This window comes from Hibiscus syriacus, unplaced genomic scaffold (genome assembly GCF_006381635.1).
Source record: "Hibiscus syriacus cultivar Baekdansim isolate YM2019G1 unplaced genomic scaffold, ASM638163v2 tig00110402_pilon, whole genome shotgun sequence".
NCBI lineage: Eukaryota > Viridiplantae > Streptophyta > Magnoliopsida > Malvales > Malvaceae > Hibiscus > Hibiscus syriacus.
The window spans coordinates 72,802-99,648 of NW_024062722.1; the positions used below are offsets into that span (position 1 = coordinate 72,802).

Genomic DNA, 26,847 nt, shown 5'->3' on the forward strand with positions numbered 1-26,847 from the left:
ATTTAAATAACACAATTTAATATTATTACTGTATCGATAAAATATCTCGAGTTATGATCCCCATCCAATTGTAACATCTCACATTTTATTTTACAGACGTAAAAAGTGATAAAAAATAATTAGTATAATAAAATTTGGTAAAATAATTAAATATTAGATAAATATAATATAATAAAAAAATATTTTACCTTCTAAAAACTATAATAAAACATATTTAGCTTGATAGAAGGAAAAATGTGAAAGTAATTTTGGTGTGGTTTGATAGTTGAATTCAGGGGTATTTATAGGGGATGTGAATGGGTGGTTGGTCGGATTTTTGGGTAACAATTGAATGGGGAATAATGTAAGGCGTGCCTCTGTATCGCGCCTTCCATGTGTGTTAGAATTTCCCCACGAAAGAGAGCCTCATGTGCACGAAGCCGCATCTCTGGGAACGTGCCTTCCTACCGTGGCGTCAGTTCGGACAAAACCCATCGAAGGCGCATCCCTTGCAAAGCGTCTTATTAGAATGGACACTAGATCGGTAAAATTTGGTGAACGGGTGCCTGATAGGTAATTTTTTATTATTTGGGTGATTTTTCGGTAAAAACGCCTAAATGAGACAAGACTTATTCGTGAGTTACTCTAGGTCGATTCAGTTAATGTTCGATAAATACATGACTCCAATGAATTTGGATAAAGCTTGATTCGAGTTGTTAACTAGTCGAAATTAATTACTCATACTCGATTCGAAAAACTCACTAACAACTGAATTAAGTTCAAGATTTTTTTCTCTATTTCCAGTTTCGACGAGCTTTTTCAACCTTTAATTCATGATTTCAAGTTCGAGTCGAACTTTAAAATTTTAAACTCGCGAGTTTTCAAACCGAGTTGAACTCCATTAACTGGAAAAATTAGACTTATATTTGGTTTTTCAATAAATGTTAAAGGAAAATTAGACAAACATGACACGAACAAAGCGACCTTAGCAGTTAAATCAATCCTTAAAGATTCTTGGTTCAAATACTAGTGTTTACGACTTGTCTGATTTTTAATAGTTTTGAATTGAAAAAAAATTAAACTTGGAATTGTATGCAATCATCGATAGATATGATAATTTTATTCGAATCCCACAATTTTGATTTGATTTTATTTATTAGGGTCATTTTTATATAAAAAAGAGAGTCGAGGTTGATTCGTCGGATTTTGTATAGAATTTGATCGGATTGAGTGTGAGTTTATAATGAATTTTTTTTTGATGATGGTGTGATTATATATAAAGATAATTACTATATAATTTTGTTTAGATCTCTACTTTATTAAAATCAAAAATATTTTTATATTCATATATGATCAAATCGGATTAGATAATAAATTTGACCTCAAAATCAAATCTGATCAAATGCATATTTTTAATCTAAAATTTAGTTCGAACTTTGAGTTAAATGAGATATTTTTAAACTCGAATTGAATCAAATTTATATAATTTTTTTTTAAAAATTAAATTAAATTGATCGAAAACCAGACTTGAAAATAACTATTAAATGGCCCTCTTAGTGTGTTATGTGGTGAAACTTACCGTTAGACCACTCACATGGGATAATAACTATCCAATGCATTGATTTTTAAAGTTTCAACTCTCGTTTATTAACTTTTAGGGTAAATTACACATTTAGCCCTTAACTATCAGTTTTGATTCGTTTTACCTAAACTTTTAAAATTTTCAAAACCATACATAAAGTTTAGTTTTTTATTTCATTTTAGTACCCCATTCAAAATCTAACGTTAAGTTTTGAAAAAAATTGAAAGTTTATATACTAAAACGGACTAAAATTAATAATTTAGGTACTAAACGCATAAAATTTTTAACGGGCGAGTACTAAAATAAACTAAAATTAGGTATAATTTTGAAAAAAATTAAAAGTTTAAAATGTACTTCTAAATAAAACGAAATTTAAAATGTACTTCTAAATATCTAACCTTTTAAAAATAAATATAAAAACAAAAATAATTAAATTACAGTAAAATAAAATTCAATTTAAAGCTATTCAAACTAAATTTGGTCATAAATTAATTCCTTACCTTAAAAAATAGGACCACGGTCCTGCCCCTACATGTTTTACTTCAAATCACATGTCATAAATTAATTCCTTGTCCTATTTTAGTCAAGAAAATATTAAAAAATATAGGCACGAGACTCGAATCTGTAAAATTCCTATCCATATTGGATTGGTCTTTTTTTTAAAAAAAAAATTGGGTCCGGGTTGGTTCAGGTTCTTTTAGAGGTTATCTAGGATAAGGTAGGGTTCGACTTTAGGGTGAAAATACCTACCTTGACTGGCCCAAAAAAAATTATAATTATATCTTATATATTTAAGGATACTTGCAATAATAGTCATCTACAAATTACTTTTTAATTAAATTCTTATTTTTATTGAATAAAAGTAATATTTAGGTTCGGGTCGGGTCAGGTTCTTTTAGAGGTTATTTCAGATCGGGTCGAGTCCGGCTTTAGGGTGAAAATACCAACCTCGATTGACCTGAAAAAAATTATAATTTCACTTTATATATTTAGGGATAATTATAATAATAATTATCTAGAAATTACTTTTTAATTCAATTATTATATTTATTGAATAAAATTAATATTTTTAAATAAATATATTATTTCGAGTATGGTCAGGTCGGATTCTAATTTTATCTCGAAAAGACGGGTCGGGTGGAATGTATATATTTTTCGGGTCAGATGGAGTGTGTATAATTTTTAAGTAGGATTGATATACCAAAAACCTATATATACATATAAAACATTGATATAAAAAAATTACATCGCTTAAATCTTATATTATATTAGTGTTCGTGATTGATCGCTTATTGTCAAATATTTAAGAGTATTTATAACATATATTATATAATCATCATAGTTTAATCAATTTTTTTATTCTAACATATACATTTATACTTGGAAATGTTAATATAATCGAATAAGTACTTGAAAGTTTTAAAAACAATTATTATATTAATCTAATATCATATAAAAAAATATTTCGATGCCACTAAAAAATAGCTATGCACTTTATATGAGTTTACGATCATATTTAAGTTGGAACATTACACACATCTACTTCAAAGTATTATTTGGTCCTAAATTGAAAAAAAAAATATTATTTTGGTCATCAATGTCTACCTAAAACAAAAGTGTCGTGGAACCATTTCTATACTTATGGTGCATTTGGTTAACGGAATATAAGATTACCAGTGGAAATAAAAGATTAACAGGGAATATGATTACTGAGAATGTTGTATTTTGTGTTTGGTTGATTTAGCAGGAATGTAAGATTACTGTGTTTGGTTAAAGGAATAAAAGATTATTGGAATGTATATTTGACCAAATTGTCCTTATTATATATTTGTTTTTTTAACAAGTTGGAAAATATTTATATATTTTCTTAAAAAAAATTAAATTCATAAAATTTATATAATTTTTTTAAAAATTGAAAATATAAAAAGGTTTAATGAAAGGGTAATATTTTATTTTAACCCCTGAACTTCATATAAAATTTTAATTATAGATTTTTTTTTGTAAATCTAAAATAGTTTAAGGATAAATTTGTAATTTAACCTTCGTAGAATTTTTATTATTCAATAACAGAATAAGGATATTTTTGTAAGAAATTTTTTTAAGAACATTTTAGTCCAAAATGCTGGTAATCCAACAATACCTAAGGAAAGGGAGGTAATGACATTCCCGATAATATATCCCCAAAAATTCACTATTGGTAATGTAAGATTACCGAGAATGACATTCTCGGCCAACCAAACGGGGGAATGTGGATTCCATTACCATGGGAATCTCACATTCCCCCAACCAAACACACCCTTAGGTTGCATTTGGCTCACGGAATATAAGATTACCAGTGGAAATAAAAGATTAACAGGGAATAGGATTACTGAGAATGTTGTATTTTGTGTTTGGTTGATTTAGCAGGAATGTAAGATTACTGTGTTTGGTTAAAGGAATAAAAGATTATTGGAATGTATATTTGACCAAATTGTCCTTATTATATATTTGTTTTTTTAACAAGTTGGAAAATGTTTATATATTTTCTTTAAAAAAAATTAAATTCATAAAATTTATATAATTATTTTTAAAAATTGAAAATATAAAAAAGTTTAATGAAAGGGTAATATTTTATTTTAACCCCTGAACTTCATATAAAATTTTAATTATAGATTTTTTTTTGTAAATCTAAAATAGTTTAAGGATAAATTTATAATTTAACCTTCGTAGAATTTTTATTATTCAATAACAGAATAAGGATATTTTTGTAAGAAATTTTTTTAAGAATATTTTAGTCCAAAATGCTGGTAATCCAACAATACCTAAGGAAAGGGAGGTAATGACATTCCCGATAATATATCCCCAAAAATTCACTATTGGTAATGTAAGATTACCGAGAATGACATTCCCAGCCAACCAAACGGGGGAATGTGGATTCCATTACCATGGAAATCTCACATTCCCCCAACCAAACACACCCTTAGGTTGCATTTGGCTCACGGAATATAAGATTACCAGTGGGAATAAAAGATTACCAGATAATAGGATTACTGGGAATGTTGTATTTTGTGTTTGGTTGGTTTAGCAGGAATGTAAGATTACCGTGTTTGGTTAAAGAATAAAAGATTATTGGAATGTATATTTGACCAAATTGTCCTTATTATATATTTGTATAATATTACAAATTGTAAAATATTTATATATTTTCTTTAAAAAATTAAATTTATAATATTTATATAATTTTTTTTACAAAATTAAAAATATAAAAAATGTTTAATGAACGGGTAAAAAACATTTTAACCCCTGAACTTCATATAAAATTTTAATTATAGATTTTTTTTTGTAAATCTAAAATAATTTAAGGATAAATTTGTAATTTAACCTTTGTATAATTTTTATTATTCAATGACAGAAGAATGATATTTTTGAAAAAAAATAAAAATTTAAGGACATTTTAGTCCAAAACGTCGGTAATGTTACAATACCTAAGGGAATGGAGGTAATGACATTCTCGGTAATATACCCCAAAAAATCTACTATTGGTAATAAAACATTACCGGGAATGAGATTCCCGGCCAACCAATCATGGGAATGTGGGATTCCCATCCCATGGGAATCCCACAATCCTTGAACCAAACACCCCCTTAGGGTGCGTTTGGTTCACGGAATATAAGATTACCAGTGGGAATGTAAGATTACCAAGGAATAGCATTACTGGGAATGTTGTATTTTGTGTTTGGTTGGCTTAGCAGGAATGTAAGATTACCGTGTTTGGTTAAAGGAATAAAAGATTATTGGAATGTATATTTGACCAAATTGTCCTAATTATATATTTGTGTAATATTACAAGTTGGAAAATATTTATATATTTTCTTTAAAAAAAAAAATTAAATTCATAATATTTATATATTTTTTACAAAATTAAAAATAAAAAAAATTAATGAAAGGGTAAAATTTTATTTTAACCCTTGAACTTTATATAAAATTTTAATTATAGATTTTTTTTTGTAAATCTAAAATAATTTAAGGATAAATTTGTAATTTAACCTTCGTAAAAATTTTATTATTCGATGACAGAATAAATATATTTTTGAAAAAAAATAAAAATTTAAGGGCATTTTAGTCCAAAACGCCGGTAATCCAACAATACCTAAGGAAAGGGAGGTAATGACATTCCCGGTAATATACCCGAAAAAATCCACTATTGGTAATCTTACATTACCGGGAATAGGATTCCCGGGCTAACCAAACAGGGGAATGTGGATTCCATTCCCATGGGAATCCCACATTCCCCCATCCAAACACCCCCTTAAGGTAACACAATACCTGTACTTTTAGGTTCTATTTTGTTTTTTGAAATAAGCAATTAATTTTATTCAAAATAAGAAATATATCAAATTACAATAAAAATTTACAATCACAATCGTAAATTAAGCAAATAATTAAGAAAATTTCTTATAATTATTAAAATAAAATTAGCAACTTAAGACCACATGTGTACCATACAAGAAAAAAATAAATCTAACCAAGAAACTCAAACAAAGATAGATACAAAATGATTTGATTGCTTTGGCAAACGAACCACAAAAGGGGATCAAGCTATTAAGAGACCACCGACAAATTGCAAATCAGACTCGAGCGACGTGAAAAGTTATCCACGAACGCAAATCGGATATCCAAGTCAATCCGAGGGTCCAAAGCAAGAAGATTAGAAGATATCAAATAAGCGTCACCTTGATCAGTTGTGGCGATGTCAAATCAACGCTTAGAAAAAATATAAATGAAAATACAACCAAAAAACCGAAAACATTGGCTTTTTTTGCCACTTGGTCGTTAAATAGTTAACAACGTTAAAATGAGTTGTTAAATAGTTAACAACGTTAAAATGAGTTGTTATATAAATGTAAAACGACATCATTTTAATGAGAATTTTATTTTTTTTGAAAACTATGTCGCTTTTAACTCCGTTAACTATTTAAGGGTGGACGGACAAAAATAGAAGATAGAATAGAGTACAATGACTAAAAAAACTCAATGTATTAAATTCAGTGAAGAAAATGAAAATTTTGAAAGTTCAATGAACAAAATAAGAGAGAGAACAAAATTCAACGATGAAATTTGTAATTTTTCCAAACTTTTAATAAGTCCCTATATTACATAAAAAAAATTATTTTAATCATTCCACTATAAAAAGAGACATTTTAATCTTTATGCATTTGAAAAGTAAATATGTATCATCTACTCGAACCCGACTCGAAAATTATATATTCTCCATTCAACCCGACTCAACTTGAATATATATATATATATATATATATATATATATATATATATCCTCCACCTGACTCTGACTCCAACTCCGACTCTGACCCAAATTTTTAGAGTATAAATCCGAGCCGACCCGACTCAGTATAAAATAATGATTTAATTAAAATAATAATAATTTTTTAAGAAATTACATTATTATCTCTGGGTCGAGTGTCAGTTTTTTTCACCCTCCATCCTCCACCCGACCCGCCTGACCTCACCCCTTAAAAATTCAATCCGGCCCAACCTGAATTCAATTTTTTTAAAATTCGACCCTATCAAATAGAGTCGAAACTCGTTAAGCACTATTAATAAAATAAATAATTAACCAAAGAAAATTAAGATTTTAAGATGGGCACATGTCCACTCTAGTTAGCTTAAATATTTTAATTTAAAACACCTTTTAAGTCCTAGTTAATTTTAAAATTGAGTAAATTAATTTTTTTTTAAAATGTGTGTGAGAGAGAGGGAGTATTTTTTTTTGAAATGATTAATTTCATAATATTTTTTCCCAATTTTGAAAATTTTAATAAAACTATATGCTTCAATTAAACCCTTCCAAATCTAAAAATTGTAGTTAAGTTCTTGCTTGTTTTTTATTAGTGATTTTTTTATAAATATTTACATGAAATTTATTAAACGCATAAAGAATCCTAACGTTGGTCTCTACTGTAGCACTGTAAATATATTCGGTTAGACTAAAGCAGAAAAAATAAATAATTGAAAGAGAAAATAACCTCAATGACAAAAAATGCCTTATAATATACGATTTTAACCAAATTTTTTTTGGATTTGTCAAAATGACCAACTAAATCGTAATGCGATCGATAATTCGCAACGCGATCTCCGGTATCGCAAATCAGTTTCCAGATCTGCAACGCGATAGTCCAAGTTCGCGTTGCAATAGTCGAAGTTTGCGTTGTGATTTTTCAAATTCGACTATCGCATTGCGATTTACATATTCGCATTGCGATATTCCAAGTTCGTGTTGCGATAGTCGAAGTTCGCGTTGCGATTTTCCAAATTCGTTGCGGTAGTCGAAGTTCGCGTTGCGATTTATTCCAAATTCGTTGCGATAGTCGAAGTTCGCGTTGCGATGTATTCCAAATTCGTTGCGATAGTCCAAAATCGCAACGACTGGTGGTATTACATTTGTTTCTTAAGAATTTTCTCTAAAAATATAGTATTTGCGCGGACGTGTCGAAGACACGTATTACCACGACCACGACCACGACCACGACCACGACCACGACCCGAGACAAGACGGACGGCGGCGGCGCGCGAGAGTCTCCCTTGTTCTCTATCACTCAACAAGGAAGTGGGAAAGCCTAGCCTTAAATACCATTCCCAATAGTGTTTCCAATACTATGTGGGATTGAGCATTACCAACACTTGTTTCCAATACAATGTGATTATTCAGGAAACAATTAACAATCATACACCTTAAAACAACTGAATCAGCAACCAATTGCATTAGTATTATACGATTAAACATGTCATAATTAAAAGTCAATCTACAATCAATCGCGATTATTGCAATTTTAAGCAAAACATTAAAAAATAATATCACTATTTAAGGCTCAATCCCACATAGTATTGAGAACAAGTGTTGGTAATGCTCAATCTCACATAGTATTGGAAACATTATTGGGAATGGTATTTAAGGCTTGGCTTTCCCACTTCCTTGTTGAGTGATAGAGAACAAGGGAGACTCTCGCGCGTCGCCGCCGTCCCGTCTCGTCTCGTGGTCGTGGTAATACGTGTCTTCGACACGTCCGCGCGAATACTATATTTTTAGAGAAAATTCTTAAGAAACAAATGCAATACCGTCGTTGCGATTTTGGACTATCGCAACGAATTTGAATAAATCGTAACGCGAAGTTGGACTATCGCAACGAATTTGGAATAAATCGCAACGAATTTGGAATAAATCGCAACGCGAACTTCGACTATCGCAATGAACTTGGAATAAATCGCAACGCGAACTTGGACTATCGCAATGAATTTGGAATAAATCGCAACGAATTTAGAATAAATCACAACGCGAACTTGGACTATCGCAATGCAATAGTCGAAGTTCGCGTTGCGAATCTGGAAACTAATTTGCGATATCGGAGATCGCGTTGCGAATTATCGATCGCATTGCGATTTAGTTAGTCATTTTGGCAAATCCAAAAAAAGTTGATTAAAATCGTATATTATAAGACATTTTTGGTCACTGAGGTTATTTTCTCTAATTGAAATACTAAAGGTATAATTTACCTTATAATATATTAATCTCATGTTAAAAAAAATTAGGATAAATTATGCGTTTAGTATCTAAACTATTAATTTTGATCCATTTTAATACCTAAACTTTTAATTCTTTTAAAACCATATCTAAAGTTTAATTTTTAGTTCATTTTAGTATCCTTTCGTAATTTAACGTTAAATTAAAAAAATGAAAGTTTATGTACTAAAACAGATCAAAACGGATAGTTTAGATTCTAAAAGCGTGAAGTTTTTAATGACGGATATTAAAATGAAACAAAAACTAAACGTTAGGCATGATTTTGAAAAAATTGAAAATTTAGATACTACAACAGACCAAAATTGATAGTTAGAGTACTAAATGCGTGGTTTATCCAAAAAATACAACACAAATGTTCTTCATACGTAAAAGATTACAAACGTGTATACATATAGCTACTTTGCTATCATAAATTTCACTTACTATGTTCCGATCATCATCGTCCGATATGGAAACGTGACCTCCAAGGAAACCTGCATTAGATAACCACATTCGAGTTCGAGTAACACACGTTTTCCGATCACATCTGTCTAACACGGACAGCCGAATCCGAGTAACATAGGTTTTCACCTCCTATGAGGATTATGCAATGATTTTTGAGATCCCTCAAAGAGATCCAACAAGTAATCCTGCAGATCTTCAGCATTGTACCTGATGTGCTTCTCACCAATGTGCTGCATTTGTCTTCCGACAAATGTCCGATATGCCTGGATCACTTTCAGGGACGTTGAAATCCGTAAATCTTCTCGGAGATGAAGGTCCGGGATAACCCATGCCGTCTGTGTTTTATACACGTCTTCGAAAGCAACATAAAAGCTCCTCAATCTCTCCTTGAGAAGCGTCCTCGAGATCGAGCTGTTGCTGGAATTGCTTTCGTCTTTCAGTAACGGGAGAATGGTACTCCAGGTCGCTCTCTCGTAGTCCATCGCGTGCTGCTGGAATTTCCAGTTGTGCTTTCGGATCCACTTGTCTCCGAATATAGCCTGGAGTTCCGAATTTTTAACCTTTTGAACCATGTAATGGATGTTGTTCATCAAAAAGAAGTGCTGCAATGAAGCATCCCCGTATAATTTGGATTTCTCTTGGAGGTTCGCTTCTAGGACCGAAGTGAGTGATTGCAAATGTAGTGCCATTGGAGAAAGACAGGCGGAAGAATCATTACTCGTACTTTCTTCCTCCGTAGCATGACTCGAGTCCGGAGAGGGTGACCTGGCCGTTTCTCCGTCGTCATTCTTGAGGAGTAAATTTAGGGTATCTTTGTAGTCTACAAGAAGCCTTATGTAATTCATAACATATCTGGTCAGGGGGTGATTTCCTCCTCCTGCAAAAGGGTTTGCCGAAGTGTTCGATGCGACAGCGTTCTTGAATTCGAGAAACGTCACCCTTACGGAATCAGCCAATCTCTTCAAAACCTCATGGTACTCGATTCTAATGCAAGAACCAGCTTCATCCGAAAACAATGCATCAATGTCCGAAAGAAGATCTGCAAGCACCTCATACACGTCTAAAAATCGAACTAGCTTTTCCGGTTGATGAGAGCTGATAGAGATGGCCTCAGCAAAATTCAGAAGCTGCAGCATTGGAGCCTTTGCCGCCTCAACAAAACAAACTGAACTAGCCGATCCGAGCTCCAAAAAGATCTGGTCACAGAGCCATTTCTCGCTGACGAGAAATGGCCGGACAAATATCTTCATAGCTCGAACCCATCTCTTGATTTTCGAATTCAAGGTACCCCAGTCCATCTTCAGCACATCTTCAATGCTCAGTTTCTCGATTTCAAGATCAAAAAGGCACTCATCCAATGCATCCTTTCGAACAATGACATACGCCTGTCGACACTCGTGATCATAGCTTGACATGAACATCGAATTGGCAATGCATTTAAGATCATGAATCACATCAGGATGAACCAAGTCAATGATACAGTCCTCCGATGTTCGGCCGATGCTATATCTGCCTGCCGACTCCTCAAAAGAGTCATCCCCGAACGAAACCAGCGACCCCACATCGACACTATCATCCTCACTCGACCGAAACGACATGTGCTCGGGCTCAAACGGTTGCCTATGCTGAACAAGCAAGTGCTTAAACTCTTCCTCAAGCCTCTGCATCGCCAACTGAAGAACATCATGAGCCCTACGCAACAACTCTCTCTCGTCTTTGCCACTCGAGCACCGACTCTCCAATTCGTCGATCAATTTCCGAGCTTCATCGGTGGCATTCAGATACTCCGAAGCATCATTGGAGCCCGAATAAAAAATCATGGACTCGTCACTCTCCCAACTCATAATCTTTTCCTCGACAACTCTCAACTGTTCTTCGATCCCAGATTCTACACCCTCAACAACTTCATCCTCAATTGTAGCCATATTCGATAATTGACTACCGAGATCTGCTAATATCTTCTTCACATCTTTCGTGAGATTCTTGTTCGATCCCAATGCTCTCACTATATGTTCTGCAGCAGCAATCAAATTTTCCTCCCCTTCTAATTGTGGAGCCACTGGTTCATAATCCCCCATGGAAGTTCAACCCCCGGAAGAAACCCTAAACTTGCCCTGATTCAGAAACCCCAAAATTGCCTCGTAAACCCCAGTTCTAAACTACCATCCGCTTGAAAAATCCAATGCTATTCAGAAGTTCCAGCTAATTCAATCTAGAAATAGATAAAAATGGAAAATTAAAAGAAAGTGATCAACACGTAAAAGATCAAAACAAGAAAACATACAAGAAACCCAGATTTTTAGAGACCCAGATCACAACAAAAACACAAGATTCAAACACGAAGCCGCCATCAAAAGAAGAAAGAAAGCTCTTGCTGTAGCAGGACAAGACGAAAGAGAATAAAGCCATTTGAGTGGACGGAAAGTACAAAAAGGAAGAGACTAACCTGAAAACTGGGAGATTTTGTCTGGGTAGGCTTTCATTGAAGGGAATCGAAGCTTTACTTAGCAGCTTTTTGCATCTGTTTGTGGGAGATTTGCAACTTCCCCACGTTTTGTGGCTTCCACTAGTTTTGTCCACGCGCAAGAAATTGGTATTATGTTAAAAAAGACCTTTAACGTTGGCCTTCTTTTCAATTGTACCCTTAATTCCTTTTCTTTGATAAATAAATCTAGAGGTGTAAATAAATAGATTGTTTATTGAACTGTTCGTGGAATGTTTGGATATCGTTCATTTAAAATAAATGAGTAGAAATAAAATTTTAGGTAAATTATACGTTTAGTACTTCAACTATTGGTTTTCATCTTTTAGTACCTAAATTTTTAATTTTTTTTCAAAACCATACCTAAAGTTAAGTTTTTTGTTTCATTTTAATACTCAACCGTTAAAAACTTTAGTTTTTGTTTTATTTTAGTACATCTGTTCTAATTTTAACGTTAAGTGTTGAAAAAGCTGAAAATTTAAGTACTAAAACGGACCAAAACTTATAGTTAAGGTACTAGACTCGTTAAGTTTTTAACGACGAGGTATTGAAATGAAATGAAAACTAAACATTTAGCATGGTTTTAAAAATGGACGAACACAAATATAGATGTGTTTCGACTTATTACTGTCCACGAAAAAACTAATTTAAAAGCTCATTTAGTGGTTCATTTATCAACTTATTTATTCAGTTCTCTTTTTCTTTTTATTTTTTACATTTTAAATATTAGTGAAAATAGGGATTAAATTGAAGACAAAGTGAACATTAGAGTTCAAACTATAAATCTTAAAAATCTTAGGGATTAATCACGTAATTTTACCATTTTCCTTTAACAAAAATAAATAAATAAACACAAACATAAATGAACATAAAAAAATGTTGTTCATACTCGTTTATTTAGTTTAATAAACGAACATTATAAGAATGCTTTAATTTTCTAATTGCCGAAGGTTTTCCACGGAAGTTGCTCTCAACTTAGAGTTGGAGCAGCCTACTACCCTACCTCTCCCTTATCACATTACATATGGGAATAGGGTTTTGTTGTTGTTGTTGTATAAGAATGCTTCACGAACAGTTCGTCGAACGCTCTATTCATTTACAGCCCTAAGTTCTTGCCCATAGTTCCATCCTATATTGGCCCTTTTATCAATCTAAGCCAAACATGGCAAATTCATCTCTTAAAAATGATTGTATGAATTAAATAGAGTAAACCGTAGATTCAATAAACATGCAATTAATGTTGTCACTAAGCTTCTATTATGCCATGGCATCCATGAAAAAAGCTTAAGCAAGTGCTTGAAGATGGGTAGCTCTGTATTTAGCGCTGCTGTCAAGACTTGTGACAGCTCGCCTCACTCCGATCAAACTTTCTTACCACTGAATCGAACCAAAATCTTCATCTGTTTCGAGTTCACATCATCGACGGTCACAAATCTTGCAGGGTCCGGTGGAAGGGTCTTACCGGGCCAACTTTCGAGCCACCCCTTTATCTTAGCTTCCGAGCCTTCTTTAGAGACAAACTTCTCATCTTGTCCAGGTCCTAGTAGATCATGCATGGGTTTCTGTTCTGCCAGTCTCCTCCTGGATGCAAAAATCTGATGAAAAATAAACCGAGTAAAGACACCCGAAGACCGAAAAGAAAGAAGAGGTAATAAGGCGAAGTTTTTAAGAGTTTCGGATGCTTCCTCTTCATGCTACACTCACGAGTCACACAGGTTATTCAGAATCTCTGTAGGAGGCATGCCCCAAACCAAAATTTTGGGATTTGCATAAAGAAGAAAGGCGTCAAGGACGCAATGGGTAGCTCGAGGGCAGTTAGCAGCAAATAGTTTCATCTTCATCAGGAAACAAGGAACCATCTCTCAGGGGTCCGTATCCAACATCCTTCATATGATCTACTAGCACGATGATCAATTCGTGTATCTTTTCAATCTGAGAATGGCCCTCATCTTTCACCACAAACTCATGTCGTACATTCCTAACCTCAATCCAACTATAAGCAGCTTCTTTTCTTAGACCTCTCTCCTCCATGAGCCTTTTCACTGCTCGGGAATCATCCCATCTTCTAGCTGTCGCATAGATATTCGATAACATTACATATCTGGCAGCATTCTTTGGTTCCAGTTCAAACAGAGCCTCCGCTGCCTGCCTAGCAAAACCTAAGTTACCATGGACACGACAAGCACCTAAAAGTGAACCCCACATGCCAACACAATTCGTTCCATTAGGAGTTCTCTTAATCATATTCATGGCCTCCTCAAGCTTGTTTTTCCTTCCAAGCAAATCGATCAAGATTGCATAATGATCAGACCTAGGGGTCACACCGAAATACTTTTCCATTAACTCTAAAATCCTCATTCCTTCAGAGATTAGACCTGCATGACAACAAGCAGATAATGCCCCGATAAATGTTCTGTGATTGGGCCTTACGTTTTCCTCTATCATCATTCTGAACACATTAAGCGAGTCCTCTCCATGCCCATTTTGAGCAAACCCGGTTATTAATGAGTTCCATGAAACAACATCCTTCTCATGTATCCTCTCAAACAGTAATTTAGCCGAGTTCATGTTTCCGCACTTGCAGTACATGTCGATTAAAGCATTAAATACAAATAGGTTCAACAAATCACCTCTGCTGCCAACTCTAACTATGTGCGCATGGATCTGTTTACCTCTCTCAATAAGTGCTAAATCTGCACAAGCACTTAAAACGGCAACAAATGTGTAAGCATTAGGCTGCACTCCTTCCTCCAACATCTGCCGAAAAAGATCCAACGCCTCATTTCCACAACTATTTTGAGCAAAACCAGCGATTAAACCAGTCCAAGATAATGTATTCTTAATCGGCGTTTCCTTAAATACACGAAAAGCATCCTCCAATCGGGACGCTTTAGCATAAGCAACCACCATAGAAGCCCATGAAACCACATCCCTTTCGCTCATTCGATTGAAAATCCTATAAGCACAATCCACTTCCCCACATTTCCCATAAGCATCAATCAAAGCATTGTAAACAATCAAATTCATATCCAAACCAAAAACAATCATAAAACCATGAACTTGACATAAAAATCTTAGAGCACCTAATCTAGCACAAGCACCAACAATACCAACAACCGTACAACTATCAATAACCATACAATCCTTTAGCATTTTCAGGAACATGAGTACTGATTCCTTGTAAAACCCGTGCTGGGAAAACCCATAAATCAGTGAATTATAACTAACAAGGTTTCTACTCGGCATTTGATCGAACAACTTGCAAGCCCTATCAAAGTGGCCACGTTGCACATACCCAGAGATAAGAATGTTCCAAGAATAGCTGTTTTTCACCACAAGTTCATCAAAAGCCCTTTGGGCACTTTTTGTTTCATTGAATTTTGAGTACATGGCTATAAGATGGTTGGTTATAAAGGGTCTAAGAGTCAGAGCCTTTTTGATGAACTGTGAATGTAAAAGCAAGCCTAGACTCAAGTTCTTGCTTTTAATGGCTTTTGAGATGAGAAATGTGAAAAAATAATCAAGACCCAAACCTTCTTTCATTGTTGTTTTCTTTTTGTTGTTGGGAGTTTCTTCTAGCTTCTGAAATTCATGAAGATTTTTGAAAAGTACAGTCACAGATTAAAAGATAACCTTAAATGGGGAAACCATTGATGAAAAGCTTTTTCTCCATTGAAAAATCATTGCCTGCAAAGCTAGGCATTTTCTCTTAGGTGAAATAAGTTCAAAATCTTGAGGAAGAAGATGATATATGCTGTTTTAGCACAAAATTTAGGTTTCGAAGATAAGTAGCATGGAATTTTCTAATGAGTAAACTAGTGATTATTATTTAAATTATAAATTTTAGTTTGTTTTATTACATAAATTTTAGATCTTTTCAAAAATTATACCTAAAGTTTAATTTTTATTTCATCTTAATATTTTATCGTTAAAAACTTTAATTTTTGTTTCATTTTAGTACCTGTTTAACGTTAAGTTTTGGGAAAAAATGAAAGTTTATTTACTAAAACGAACCAAAATTAATAATTTAAGTATTAAACGCGTTAAATTTTTAATAGCAGGGTACTAAAATAAAATGAAAACTAAACGATAATTATAGTTTTGAAATAAATTGAAATTTTAGTTTAGGTACTAAATGCAATTAACATATGTGCTCTTAAGCTTTTGGTATATTCCCTTTATAGTCCTCTTTTCTTTTCTTGGTTTATTGATTCCAATAATTAATACTTTATACTAAAGTTAACTTTATTTATTAACAATAAGATAAACCTATTTTTGGTCCTTGACCATTTTTCAATTACTTGTGTATTCCTCATTTAAAATTTAATATATTATTTATATATGAATTTTGTCACATTTATGTATTCATGTTGTGTTATATTATTTAATAGGGTAAACTACACTAGATACTATCGAACTTTAGGCGTTATATCATTTATATCACTTAACTTTCAATTTTGCTAATTATAACACTGAACTTTGATTTTCGTTTCAATTATACCACTGGGCCGTTAAATCATTAATAGCCGGATCAAAACTACGTCATTTTGGTGAGTTGTCTATGTTGGTAGTTTTCAGCCACGTTGATAGTCGTCAACCTCATCATCATGCCGTTAACGATTTAACGGTTCAGTGGTATAATTGTAACGAAAATCAAAGTTCAATATTATAATTGAAAAAATTAAAAGTTCAGTGGTATAAACGTTACAACGCCTAAAGTTTCATGGTATCTGATGTGGTTTACCCTATTTAATATATTATTTATATCTAAGTGTAGATTAAACCATAAATATTTTAAATATACAAAATAAAAATTATTGATGGTTCAATCATCCATCACCATGGATCATATTGGTACTGTATAGAAAAATATTTTTTCTTCTAAAAACATATAATTTCATAATTCAAAATAAACAGTAAAATTAAATATGTATTTAAGAAGATTTTTATATATTATGTCACAAAAAGGACACTTTCTAATGGGTTAATGCAAAAGATTAGGACTGAATCGAAATTTTAATTAAAGTTCGGGACATTTACTAAAATAAAAAAAGTTTTGTATCCTCTCTATAATTTTCCCATGACTAAAACAAAAGAAACTTCTGGAAAACAGAGAGACGAAATCAGGAAGAAAAAGGAAGTAAAGGCTTCAGTCAGTGCTGAATTTTCACTCTCCCCAAACAACCCGAAAAATTAGGGTTAGGGTTTTAAAAGGACAAAAAACCCAGATTTGCATCTTCAAATTATTGTTGAAAACCCCTAAAAAAGAAGCCACTTTGGAGTATCCTTTGAACTTCATTTAGAAAGATGGGTTGGTTTTCAGCTTCAGCTATGGAGTGGCAGCCATTTCTCCTACTCTTCGGCGTATTAAGCTGCGTCGTTTTGGGTGATGATTCTTCGGACAATGCTGTTCTTCTTGAGTTTAAGGAGTCTGTCTCGGATCCTTCGGGGCTTTTATCCACTTGGTCCGAGAATTCCCATCACTGTTCATGGTCTGGTGTTACGTGTGATAAGAATTCCAAGGTTCTGTCTCTTAACATAACTGGTTTTGGGAACGGTCCAAAAGGTATTAGTCTCAACAATTCAGCTGTTTCTGCTTCATTTTCTTGTTCTGATTTCAGTTCATTTCCGCTTTATGGTTTTGGTATTAGAAGGAACTGTGGGGGAAGTAAATGGAGTTTGTTTGGAAGTTTGTCGAATTCCATTGGGAAATTGAATGAACTTAGGGTTTTATCACTCCCCTTCCATAGGTTTCATGGTGAAATTCCTTCTGGAGTTTGGGGTTTGGAGAAATTGGAAGTGCTTGATTTAGAGAACAGTTTGTTATCCGGGAAGATACCCGTCGCCGTTTCAGGGTTAAAGAATTTGAGAGTTCTTAATTTGGGGTTTAATAGTATTAGTGGAGGGATACCTGGTTGGCTTTCGAGTTTGAAGCGAATAGAAATGTTGAACTTGGCCGGTACTCTTGTGAACGGAACCGTTCCTGCATTTGTCGGGAGGTTTAGAGGTGTTTATTTGTCGTTTACGTGGTTAGGGGGGCCATTGCCGGCTGATATTGGTGATGATTGTAGGCTTGAGCATTTGGATTTGTCGGGGAACTACTTTGTCGGACCGATTCCCGCTAGTTTGGGGAAGTGTAATCAGTTGAGGTCGTTGTTGTTATATACCAATATGTTTGAGGAAGGCATTCCGGACGAAATTGGTCAGCTTCAGAATCTGGAAGTGTTGGATGTTTCGAGGAATAGTTTGAGTGGTCCGATACCTGTTGAGCTCGGGAATTGTTCTGCTTTGACTGTGCTTGTGCTTTCAAACATGTTGAACCCGTACGATAACCTTGCCATGATTAAAGAGGATGCAAACTATGTAAACGACGATTTTAATTTTTATCAAGGTGGGATTCCAGATGAAATTACAAAGCTTTCAAAGCTGAGGGTATTATGGGCTCCTAGAGCAACGCTGGAGGGAAACTTGCCAAGTGATTGGGGTTCTTGTGATAGCTTGGAGATGGTAAATTTGGCGCAGAATTTTTTTTCCGGGAAAATTCTGATTGGTCTTGCTGTCTGCAAGAAGATGAGGTACCTTGACTTAAGCTCAAATAAGCGCCTTACCGGAGAGCTTGTTGAGAAACTTGCAGTTCCTTGTATGAGTGTCTTCGACGTCAGTGAAAATTCCTTGTCGGGTTATATCCCAAGATTCGAAAACCAGGGATGCCCTGATGTTCTTACCTCAAATTCATATTCCTCTGAACCCTTCAACCCAACGTCCGCGTATTTATCATTTCTGGCTAGTAAAGTTCATGCCGGAACATCTAGAGGATTTCTCGGCGGAGAGGCTGGTCCTGCTGTGTTTCACAACTTCAGAGCTAACAACTTCTCTGGCAGTGTCGTGTCAATGCCTATCGCGCCACAGAGATTGGACAAACACATTTCTTATGCATTTTATGCCGGAGAAAACATTCTAAGTGGACCATTTCCTGGAAATTTGCTTGAGAACTGCAATGGATTGGGTGCACTGTTTGTAAATGTCAGCTACAACCGAGTTTCTGGTCGGATTCCTGATGAAATCAGTAAACTTTGCAAATCTCTCAAGTTTCTGGATGTGTCTATGAATCAAATAACTGAGCTGGTTCCCCCGAGCATTGGAGACTTGGTTTCACTTGTTTCTCTTAATTTGAGCTGGAACCTGTTACAAGGCCAGATTCCGAGCAGTTTCGGGCAGATGGAGGATCTCAGGTTTCTTTCTTTGTCCGGTAACAATCTGACCAGATCCATTCCTTCCACACTCGGGCAGTTGCGATCTTTAGAAAAGCTGGAGCTGTCGTCAAATTCTCTTTCTGGTGAAATTCCTGAAAGTCTGGCTAACTTGAGAAACATGACAGTTCTTTTGCTCAACAACAACAAACTCTCCGGGAAAATTCCCTCTGGTTTAGCAAATGCGACTATGCTTTCTTCTTTCAACGTGTCCTTCAATAATTTGTCCGGGCCACTGCCATCGAGCAATAATTTGATGAAATGCAGCGGTCTTTTCGGAAACCCTCTTCTACAGCCTTGCCGTTCATATTCCTTAATTCCATCTTCGGACCAAGCAAGAGCGGGTGATTCACAAAATAACGTTGCATCTTCACCAGAACCTGCAACTCGAAAGAATATAACTAATGGTTTCCGTTCCATTGAGATAGCGTCCATAACATCCGCTTCAGTTATTGTTTCCGTTCTTCTGGCACTTGTTATTTTGTTCCTTTTTACGAGGAAATGGAATTCAAGATCCAAGATCAGCACCACCAAAAAAGAAGTGACTATTTTCACCGAGATTGAGGTCCCTTTGACATTCGACATTGTTGTGCAGGCCACTGGGAATTTCAATGCTAGCAACTGTATTGGAAATGGAGGCTTTGGGTCAACTTATAAAGCTGAGATCTCGCCTGGAGTTTTAGTGGCAATAAAGCGGCTTGCTATCGGACGGTTGCAAGGCTTCCAACAGTTTGATGCTGAAATTAAAATCCTCGGGAGGTTGCGCCACCCGAATCTTGTCACTTTAATTGGTTACCATGCCAGTGAAACGGAGACGATCCTTATATACAATTATTTGCCCGGCGGTAACTTGGAAAAGTTTATTCAGGAGAGGTCCACGAGAGCTGTGGATTGGAGGGTACTTCACAAGATTGCTTTGGACATAGCCCGTGCTCTTGCCTACCTACACGATATATGTGTTCCGCGAATCCTCCATCGTGATGTCAAACCGAGCAATATCTTGTTGGACAATGATTACAATGCTTATTTATCGGACTTTGGTTTGGCCAGACTTTTGGGAACTTCAGAAACCCATGCTACCACTGGTGTTGCTGGAACTTTCGGGTATGTTGCTCCCGAATATGCAATGACTTGCCGTGTTTCTGATAAGGCCGATGTTTACAGTTACGGGGTGGTTCTTCTTGAGTTGCTCTCTGATAAGAAAGCTTTAGATCCCTCATTTTCTCAGTACGGAAACGGTTTCAACATCGTTCAATGGTCCTGCATGCTCTTAAGACAAGGCCAGGCCAAGGAGTTCTTCACAGCAGGTTTATGGGATGCAGGTTCCCAAAATGACTTGGTAGAAGTTCTGCACTTGGCGGTCGTGTGTACCGTCGATTCTCTCTCGACTAGACCTACGATGAATCAAGTAGTACGACGGCTGAAGCAACTTGAGCCACCATCCTGTTAGGTTCATGTTAAAAAACTTGTGTCGATTAACACAGTGCTCGTAGGAGGTAAGCCCCACGGCTCGATCGATCCTTAGGTTAGGTAGAGTTCTAAACTGTGTAGGTATTGCCCATTTGTAAATTTTAATACAGTTTTACCCCAATTTTTCGATGCTATTACGCGGATGAAAGGGGTTCACTGATGACTGCTGATGAGTACATATATTTTTCTTCTTAGTCCAAGTTCTAAACTTGTAAGTTTCATTTGATTTCTAATAATAGAATAGAATAGCTCATTTATATTACACACATTCTGGCGGTGGCGGGTGATGTGTCCGGAGCTTGAACGAATATGATTGTGTCTGATATTCTTTTGAAGTGTTTATATTTGATTCGTATTTGTTTAAATTTTAATATCATATTCTGGGAGTGGTATTTCGGTTTTGGTTTTAAAAGACGCGCCTAGGCGCGAGGCGTAGTCAAGCGCTGAAGATGGTGCCCGCCTGGGTTGAGGTGAGGCGAGATACAAAAAGTCACGATACAATACAATCGTCAAACATAATCCCTAATATTTTTTCTCCATTGCACGTCTCTCTTCTCCACTACCGTGATTTTCTTCTTCACCTGCCGTTCGCAGCAGCCACTACCGACCAAGTAGTTTTCCTTCTCTCCTCCTCGATTGTTCCTTCTATTTTGTTTGCTCTGTTCTGCCACCTTCTCCCGATGAAAAATTATTTTCAGTTTCCTTCGTAACTAGGATAGTACCACCAACCAGATAGTTCTTTTGCTCGAATAATAAAAAAATAAAGTTAACCTATAAAATAATAGATCGATAGAGTAAATAGGATAATGTCACCGCCTATCCCTCATTTTGTTGTTGTTGTTATATTCTAATATAATTTAAAATGAAATTAAAATATAAATAGAATAATGCCACCGCCTATCGCTGATTTCCCTCGCCTTTCGATAAGTGTCTCCCGTTGTTTTTTATTCTTTGTTAATTTGTGTAGACAACACCTCATCAAAACTTTCCCCACTCTTTTCTTTTTTCAAAACAAATTTATTTACGCTAATATTTTCTTTTAAACTTTTATTAATATATGACAAAACTTTCGAGATAATGTTCTGGAAAAAATTAATTCACGAGATAAAGCACTCCTAAGATTAATTGCTCAAATAAGATGAAATCCACAGTGTTGGTCGTAGGTCGCCATGTCTTCCCGGCGAGCTACAAGAGATTGCATGTGCCATGCACGTCCCAACACGCTGGGCATCCGATGCCATCCGACCGAGGCCATCCGAAAGCATCCGAGAGCATCCGAAAGCATCCGACCGAGGCCATCCGAACGAGCTATGCCAGGGCATCCGAGGGCAACCGAGCGAGCTATGCGAGGGAATCCGAGGGCAACCGAGCGAGGGTAGGTCGCCCGGAGTGCATGGCGACGACGACCTACCCTCGCTCGGTTTCCCTCAGATTCCCTCGCATAGCTCGCTCGGTTGCCCTCGCATAGCTCGTTCGGATGGCCTCGGTCGGATGGCCTCGGATGCTCTCGGATGGCCTCGGATGCTTTCGGATGGCTCGATCGATGGCCTCGAATACCCAGCATGTTAGGACGTGCATGGAACATGCAATCTCTTGTAGGTCGCCGGGAAGACATAGCGACCTACGGCCAACACTGTGAATTTCACCTTATTTGAGCAATTAATCTTGGGAGTGCATTAGCTCGTGAATTAATTTCTTTCAGAACATTATCTCGAAAATTTTGCCATTAATATACTCATATTAACTTTAAAAAAATCAGTATAACTTATTATTTATAATAAAAAATATAAAATATTAACTAAATCAGAATTTATATATTTTCTTAAATAAAATAATAGGATATTTCATTAATTTACTTTGAAATTAAAATTATTTATTATATTTACATATAATATAAATAGTGCGCCTCACATACAAAGGCGCCCGCCTACGCTTTGCGCCTAGACTCTAGGGACCTTTTGCACTTCGGTGCGTCTTACGCCTTTAAAAACCAAGATTTCGGCTAACAACTAGGAAATGATATCCATCATAATCTCTGAAAGAGAAGCTTTCATTTAATAAGATTGTCAATAACCCTAGTCCAGATTTCCAGATGAAAATGAAAGAAAAAGAGATTCTGAAATGTTAATAAGCCAGCAAATTCATCCATTGAATCCTTTCTTTCAGTATTTAGAAGAGGGGCTAACAACTATATGCTTTAATGGATGTTCGACGTCATCGCCGCCAGCATGCTTGACGAACTCGGCCGGTGAAAGGAAGCTGCCATGGCAGACACATACTATTCTCACTTCGTCACCTTTTCTATATCTGTATAGAAACCCTTCTATTCTCTTCCCATTGGGGCCGTCCCCTGTTGTCGACACACAAGGCATATCTTCCATAATGTTCCTTATGGTTGGCTCGACACTCTTTTTATCGACAGCGGGTTGGTTATGTTGATTCTTTGCGGCAATTCCGGCTAGGTTTTCGGATTTCTGAGTTGTGATCTTTCCAGGGATGATGTTCGGTTTCTGCTCGGTCTGCATTGCAGATTGTGCGCTGGTAGGGCTTCCCGATCCAGGGCATTTATAAGTTCCTGTAACTCGATGGCCATGTATCTATGAGTTCAAAGCTAAATGCAAAAAAATCGAGATACAAACGAAAACGACAAACTGTGTCGTTGATACAAGATGGTTTCGACATTGTAGGTCATCAACAACAACTTACCAGAGGTTAACGCACAGCATAAACATCCCGTTTCCTGCGTATTTATCAATTTTCAGAAGAGCTGAATTATAACAAAATTGCCGAGATCCGTTTTTCGTTCGAAACAACTGCAATTCATTCCCTCAACTAGAAAAATGTAGGTATCCAAGGGGAATTAGCAGATGAAATTAAGATATCATAGCTGCACTACTTCATCCCCTCAACTAGAAAATGTAGGTATCCAAGGGGCATTAGAAGATGAAATTAAGATATCATAGCTGCATTTCATCCCCTCAACTATGAACAATAGATATTCATATGCCGGTATCCTCGAGTCGGTCGATCTTGCACCTAGGAGGACGAAAAACTAGGCATATCCGACACCGGAAAGTCAGCTGCGTATCGACAGACTTCAGACACAAGCCTAGAGCTACTTATCATCTTGGTAGCTAAACTATGCACCAGTAAAATGGATACTAAAACATGTCTCATGGATTTCTCTTGTATAACACAGATAAACTCAAACTAATGTCCCGATATCGTTCTCGGTTGTTTATCGTCGGATCGAACTCGAAGCTAGGGTATCCTTGGCTCAGCTAAAGCACAAATGTAATTCAACAGCAATGCAACATGATCATTCATCTTATGGAAAGCTAGCATCTAAAAGAACAACCAAAATCTAGACCAATATGAATTCAAACATGTTAATTGGATCAAAATCAAGATGTAAAAATGGGAGAAAATGAATTGATGACCTTGAGGGGGTTGGCTTTCAAGTTCACATAAGCCAGATGAGCCACTTCCATGGGATCCAATTGAACCCTCTTCTCTCTTATCTTCTTCTTCTTCAACAACAAAACCCTCCATTTTCCTATCTTTCAAAGCCCTCAAATTCTTCTGTTTCTCACACCTCTTCCTCTTGGCTTCAAGTCTCGACGAAGACTGTAACTCCTTCCTTCTTCTCCACTCTTCCGCTGTCTCGACAGGCAAAGAACATGTCCTAGAAAGTGACCCACCACAAGCCGCCATGAGAAACAGAGATGGAGAAGAAGGTTCATCGGTTGAGTTGTTGATGAAATCGGGTATCGAAGATGATCTGCTGAGCTTCTTGGATCTTGGGTCGACCCCAAAACGACCGTTCATTGAAAGTCCTAAGCTCAACTCAATCTCTTCTTCACCATTTTCGTACCTCGGGAGATTCACCATTTGCATGGCTCGTTTCTTTCCAATTTCCCCAGCTTTTGTTTCCATTGAAGAACCAAAAAAAGAAAAGAAACAAAAAATAAAATCGTTTTGAAAAAAAAAGGAAACAAAAAGGATTGATTAATGAAATCAAAGCTTCAAAGATTCCATTTTGACCCCAAACTCAAAAGTTTTTTTTCTTCTTCCCATTCGAACAAACGGAGAAGAAAAGAACAATGAGGAAAGTGAAGGGAAAACGATGGAGGAAAAGAGAAAAGGTGAAGATAAATTCTAAAAGAGTAATTTACAAAGTTTATCACTAATCTTTACAATCTCTCCTATTTAGATCATCAAACTTTAAAAGTTTTCAATTTTCATACTGAATTTAATATATTGATTTTTTTGTCACTATGCCATTAAATAGCTAATGATGTTGTTTTAAAAAACAAAATTTTCACGTTTTATATCTAAATAAATCTCATTTATAATTATGTGAGTGAGAAAATGACTGAGTGACCAGAAAAATTCAATCTATTAAGTTTAATGACGAAATTAAAAAGACTAAAAGTATATGAAGTAAAATAGGAGAGATAGTAAATTGAGTCAACACGCTTGTAATTTAATCATTTTAAAAATGACAATAAAGCCATTGAAACGCAAGTCATTCAAATAAGACACGTGTCGGACATGAAGAGCTCCCAACAAGACTCTGGAACAAAAGAACAAAAAATACCTCAGATGTCGGCACGTGTCGAAAATTTATGATGATTGTCATTGTTAAAGCCACGTGTCTTTGGATAAAGCAAATGAAAAAAAGATAAATATCTGCCATTACCTTTTTATCTTTTCATAATTTTCATTTACTTCCCATAACCTTTTTTCTTTGTATTCGAGTCCTTCAGTAAAGGGATGTTCATAATACCTAAAGTATATCATATTTTATTTAAGTATCTAAAGTATTTTTTTGGTTAAAATAAAGATATAAACTTATCTTTTTTTAATAAAATAGGTACCTAAAGATTTTTTTAGTCAAAATAGGTACTTAAAATATTCTTTTTTTTTCATCTAAGCACCTTAATATTACTTAATTAATATCACATGTCAATTTTTTAAGTAAAAGAATTTAGATAAAAAAAATTGAATATTTTATGTACGTATTAGGGACCTATTTTTGACAAAAAAAATAAGTTTAGGTACTTTTTTGAATAAAAAATACTTTAAGTACTTAGATGAAAAAAATATACTTTAGATTTTATTTATAATATATGCCTAAAATTTTACTGAAGTATGAATTTATAAAATTTTAAGGGCTCAAAAATGGATTATCAATAAAAATATAAAAAAAATACTTAGAATACATGAAATTTTGAAATTTTAAGAGGATCATATTTATTTATCTCCTCTTCGATTCATCATTGTTTATACAATCTCTCTGTCTAAACTTTTTTTTTAAATTAAAACTTTTTTATTTTTCATTCAAGTTATTAAACAAAACATAACTTAAAAATCTTTTTTTTTGTAACATAATATAAATTTTATGAAAGACAAGCTTACAGGGTGTACAATGCAAAAAGAAACAAAGAAAATGGACATAAATGAAAAATAGTAAAAATAGAAGGAGTATAAGAGGATAAGACCTTTTTTATGATGAATGATGATAACGAGTAAGGGGAAAGGACACGTGGATAGACAACCTCGGGGTTCGTGTTGCAGATTTCCGATCGTACGTTCCTTCTTTCTGAAGTTTTTGTCTGAAACGTGTCATAAGATAACTTAGGTTAAGGATTTGAAATCATAAGATTACTAATAGGTAAATTATGAGTTTAGTACATAAATTATTAGTTTTGATATATTTTAGTATCTAAATACTATAGGGTTACAATTGTTTAGCCTTAGATCTTGTGATTGGTCCTTGTGGCATAGTATCTGAATCTGGTGTCGGTGTGTTCACATCATTAAACTTTTAATTTTTTTAAATAATAAATAAATTTAAATTTTGTTTCATTTTAATACTCGTTGTTAAAAAATTTAGTTTTTATTTCATTTTAGTACTCATTGAAAATTTAACGTTAAACTTTGAAAAAATTTAGTGTAAACTACACATTTAGTATCTAGACTATCAGTTTTGGTCCGTTTTAATACTTAAACTTTTAAAATTTTAAAATTATACATAATGTTTAATTTTTGTTTCATTTTA

General features: G+C 34.8%; 4 protein-coding genes across 4 annotated transcripts; 1 reads left to right on the plus strand and 3 right to left on the minus strand.

The window, feature by feature from the left end:
• Nucleotides 1–9,474: 9,474 nt before the first annotated feature.
• On the minus strand, nt 9,475–12,120 carry LOC120123553 (exocyst complex component EXO70E2-like). Its single transcript, XM_039142403.1, has 2 exons — nt 12,028–12,120; nt 9,475–11,793 (listed from the first exon to the last, which is right to left on the minus strand). Exon 2 carries the CDS (start codon nt 11,657–11,659, stop codon nt 9,704–9,706), a length of 1,956 nt encoding a protein of 651 aa, XP_038998334.1. The 5' UTR covers nt 11,660–11,793; nt 12,028–12,120; the 3' UTR covers nt 9,475–9,703.
• Nucleotides 12,121–13,860: 1,740 nt separating this feature from the next.
• LOC120123637 (pentatricopeptide repeat-containing protein At2g22070-like) lies at nt 13,861–15,689 on the minus strand. Its single transcript, XM_039142484.1, has one exon. The coding sequence runs from the start codon at nt 15,604–15,606 to the stop codon at nt 13,879–13,881; it is 1,728 nt and encodes a 575-aa protein (XP_038998415.1). The 5' UTR covers nt 15,607–15,689; the 3' UTR covers nt 13,861–13,878.
• Nucleotides 15,690–17,258: 1,569 nt separating this feature from the next.
• LOC120123554 (LRR receptor-like serine/threonine-protein kinase RPK2) lies at nt 17,259–21,037 on the plus strand. The gene has a single exon (XM_039142404.1). It carries the CDS (start codon nt 17,371–17,373, stop codon nt 20,761–20,763), a length of 3,393 nt encoding a protein of 1,130 aa, XP_038998335.1. The 5' UTR covers nt 17,259–17,370; the 3' UTR covers nt 20,764–21,037.
• Nucleotides 21,038–22,836: 1,799 nt separating this feature from the next.
• LOC120123555 (ninja-family protein AFP3-like) lies at nt 22,837–24,888 on the minus strand. The gene is made up of 2 exons (XM_039142405.1): nt 24,224–24,888; nt 22,837–23,358 (listed from the first exon to the last, which is right to left on the minus strand). The coding sequence occupies exons 1-2, from the start codon at nt 24,717–24,719 to the stop codon at nt 22,946–22,948; spliced, it is 909 nt and encodes a 302-aa protein (XP_038998336.1). The 5' UTR covers nt 24,720–24,888; the 3' UTR covers nt 22,837–22,945.
• Between the last annotated feature and the right edge of the window lie 1,959 nt (nt 24,889–26,847).